This window comes from Chelonoidis abingdonii, chromosome 11, assembly GCF_003597395.2.
Source record: "Chelonoidis abingdonii isolate Lonesome George chromosome 11, CheloAbing_2.0, whole genome shotgun sequence".
In the NCBI taxonomy this organism is placed as follows: domain Eukaryota; kingdom Metazoa; phylum Chordata; order Testudines; family Testudinidae; genus Chelonoidis; species Chelonoidis abingdonii.
Genome location: NC_133779.1, coordinates 58034348 through 58037651, shown reverse-complemented (window position 1 = coordinate 58037651; position 3304 = coordinate 58034348). Strand labels below are relative to the sequence as shown.

Below are 3304 nucleotides of genomic sequence, written 5' to 3'. Positions count from 1 at the left end.
CCCCCCCCCCCCCCCCCCCGGGCCCAACCCAAAACTCTCCATGAGCGGGAGATCTACGCACCCCTAAACCTCGTCCTGTTTGGGGGCCGACATATCCCCCAAGAGGAATTCAGTGCCCCCCTCCATGGCTTTGTGGCACTCCCTGGCCTAGCGGTGTGGGGCAGGGGGCCATCCATGGGGCAGAGAGGGGCCTAGCTATGGTGGTGATCTCTCCCCACTCCCTAAGCAGAGGCACTCACCTGTTACGATCCGTGGGGAGTCACTCGTCCGATTCACCCCCTGGATCTGGGGGGGGGACCCTGGCAGGTGGGGAGAAGAAATGTGGGGAGAGAGCGTTAGGGGAGGGGAGGGGAAGGAGCCCCAGGATTCACCCCCACGCGAGAGCCACCCCCCGGGTTGGATTTGGGGGTGGTTAGCCAACCATGGGGCGGGGCCCCTCTGGGATACGCAGGCGGGGGGACATGATGGTACCTTTGGGGCCTCCACTGAGGGAGCCGCTCCAGCTGCTTCGCCTGATTTCCTCGTAGGGGGACTCTGCCAATAGCAGGGGGAGGGAAACAGCCCATTAGTAGTGGCAGTGGGGACCACTGCTGGAGGGGACAAGCCCTGCCCTGTGTCTGGTCACAGCTCCCCTCCTTTCTAACCACTAGACCTCACTCCCTGCCCAGAGCTGGGACAGAACCCAGGAGTCCAGGCTCCCAGCCCCCTCCCCTTTCTAACTGCTAGATCCCACTCCTCTTCCACAACTGGGGAGCAAATCCAGCAGTCCTGGCTCCCAGCCCCCCCGCCCCCAACCATTAGTTCCCATTCCCCCCCTCGGCCCCCCCAAGCTGAGATAGAACCTGGGAGTCCAGGCTCCCAGCCCATGGGGGAGGGGCAGGGCTGGTGTTCGCAGACTCACCTGTTTTCACTTGCACACGTGCTGGGGGTGCGGGGGGCTGGGGGGTCACAGCTGGGGCAGCCGGGTACGTGAAGGTCGGGCTGCCTGTTGGGGGTACAGGAGAACCCTGGTCAGAGCTGGGGTCTGCCCACAGCTGCACGGGGTGGGGCAGAGGGCCCCACAGATGGGCGTGGCTCCTGCACTAGGGGCCGTGGTTTCTGGTGATGGGTGGGGCTCCCAGGGGGTGGGGCTCCCATGTCTGAGTCCTGGAGTTCCCAGCCAGGTATGGACATCCCAGTACTAGGGGGCTCCCCGTCTGTGGGGGGGCAGGGCTCCCTAACTGTGGGCGGGGCTCCCTGTCAGTGGGTGAGTTCCTTGTTGGTGAGAAGGCAAGGCACCTTGTTGGTGGGCGGGACACCTTGTCAGTGGGCGGGGCTTCCTGCCGGTGGGGGGGTTCCTTGTTGGTGAGAAGGCGAGGCACCTTGTCAGTGGGCGGGGCTTCCTGCCAGTGGGAGGGTTCCTTGTTGGTGGGAAGGCGGGGCTCCCTGTTGGTAGGCAGGGCTCCCTGTCGGTGGGCGGGGCTCCCGTCAGTGGGCGGGGCACCCTGTTGGTAGGCAGGGCTCCCGTCAGTGGGCGGGGCTCCCTGTTGGTAGGCGGGGTTCCCTATCGGTGGGCAGGGCATCCTGTTGGTGGGCGGGGCTCCGTGGGGCATGGCCATACTCTGCCGCAGGTAGGCCAGGTGGGACAGCAGCACGTCGGCGTTGTAGGGCGAGGTGAGGCGCAGGAAATCCTCCTTGCCCATCTTGCACAGCTCCTTGCCGTCCACGTGCTGGAACAGGCCCACGTCCACCTCCTCCAGCCCATACTCCTTCACCGCCCAGTCCAGCCATTGGCGCACGTGGTCCTGGGTCCACACACCAGGGTCTGCAGGAGACAGACAGACACGGGGAGTCGAGACGGCCCGGACACCTGGGTTCCCAGAGTACAGCTACCCATAGCGGGGAGTCCCGCCAGCTCGAACTCCTGAGTTCCTGAGAGCTTTCCCCACCCAAAGCACAGCACACACATGCACAGGGGAGTCCAGCTGGCCCAGACACCTGAGTCCCTGAGCCACAACCACCCATTTGCAGCTTTGCTGGGGAGGGGGAAAGAATCCAGAGAGCCCAAATGCCTGGGTCTCTGGGGTACAGTTGCCCTCCCAGACCACAGCACACACACACAGGAGTGGGGAAAGAGTCCAGCCGGCCCGGACGCCTGGGTTCCAGAGGAACAGCAACCCACTCTGAGCCTCGCTGGCCCTGGACGCCTGGGTTCTTGGGCTGCAGCTACTCGCCCAGAAACGTGCCATAGTGAGGAGCCAGCCAGCCCGGACGTTTGGGTCCCTGGGAGCCATTTACCAACCCCACCCCAAACTAGGAAATAAGAGACCCCTGGTACTGGGCCATGGGGCAAGGGAGGGGGCAAGGGCTGCACTACAGCGAACGGCCATCGGGGGCATGAGGGGAAGGGAGGGTGCACTCACCAGCTGGGACGATAACCCTCTTCTCCTCGCTGGGGGGGTTGGCTGGGGGGCTGCTCCGCTGGTCGCTGTAACTGGCTGGGTAGGGGATGGGGTGCGGGTCGCTCCCAGATTTGCTGCGTCTGGATACACTGCAGTCCACGGAGGACTGTCTGCAGGGCAATGGGGGGAGGGGAAGGGAGGTGAGGACTGGATCTGATTACAAGAGGACTGAGTTTGGCCGGTCTCAGACCCGTTGTGTGGGGGAAGCAGGGCTGGGCTAGTAAGGGCTGAGGGTTGGGAGTGAGAGGCACCAGCAGGGCTGTGTGTTGGCCTGTCCCACCCTGCCCTGGGGCGCTGAGGCCGGCTGGGCTCGTAGCGCAGCCCCTAGCGCTGACCGAGGTTTCCTGGGGATGGGACGAGGGAAGTGAGTCATATCCTGCGGGTGCTGGCAAAGCCCAGTTGTGGGCCCTGGGGTGGGGGGCCTGGGCCATGTCCTTCTCCTGGGCCACAGGTGCAAAAACCTCCCCCTCTGCAGCCTGGCTCCATGGGCCAGTTCCCACAGCCCCAGTGGCAGGGAGTCCCGCAGGTTAACCCCACTAATCCCTGCAGCCGCCTGACCTGGAGCAGTTGACATTCTCATTCTCCCTCTTCACAGATTGCCCCCTGCTGGTCTGACTGGACCAGTCCGGCTCCCCCAGCGCCGGCCTCTCCTTGCTGTTGTAGTCCTCGGCAGGGGGCACCTCTGTCTTCATGAGGTAGGGGGGGTCGAATATGGACTGGTCCTCACTCACCACAGAAAGTGCCTCCTGCGGGGGGGGATATGGCGGGGTTAGAGGGCCCCACCCTGCTCCCTGCACCCCAGCACCCCCTGCTGAGCCCCCACCCTGCTCCCTGCAGCCCAGCGCCCCCTGCTGAGCCCCCCC

The 3304-nt window shown here is 65.0% G+C and overlaps 1 protein-coding gene across 2 annotated transcripts in view; it reads right to left on the bottom strand.

Annotated features, from left to right (window-relative positions):
- Positions 1-35: 35 nt before the first annotated feature.
- LOC116830904 (retroviral integration site protein Fli-1 homolog) overlaps positions 36-3304 on the bottom strand; it is a 12775-nt gene continuing 9506 nt past the window's right edge. For both annotated transcript variants that reach the window (XM_032790579.2, XM_032790580.2), the window contains exons 2-7: positions 3000-3187; positions 2403-2551; positions 1601-1804; positions 902-985; positions 472-534; positions 36-299 (exon numbers count right to left, since the gene is read on the bottom strand). In XM_032790579.2, coding sequence (XP_032646470.1) covers positions 196-299; positions 472-534; positions 902-985; positions 1601-1804; positions 2403-2551; positions 3000-3187 — 792 coding nt within the window. In that variant the 3' untranslated portion in view covers positions 36-195. The remainder of the gene's footprint in view (positions 300-471; positions 535-901; positions 986-1600; positions 1805-2402; positions 2552-2999; positions 3188-3304) is intronic.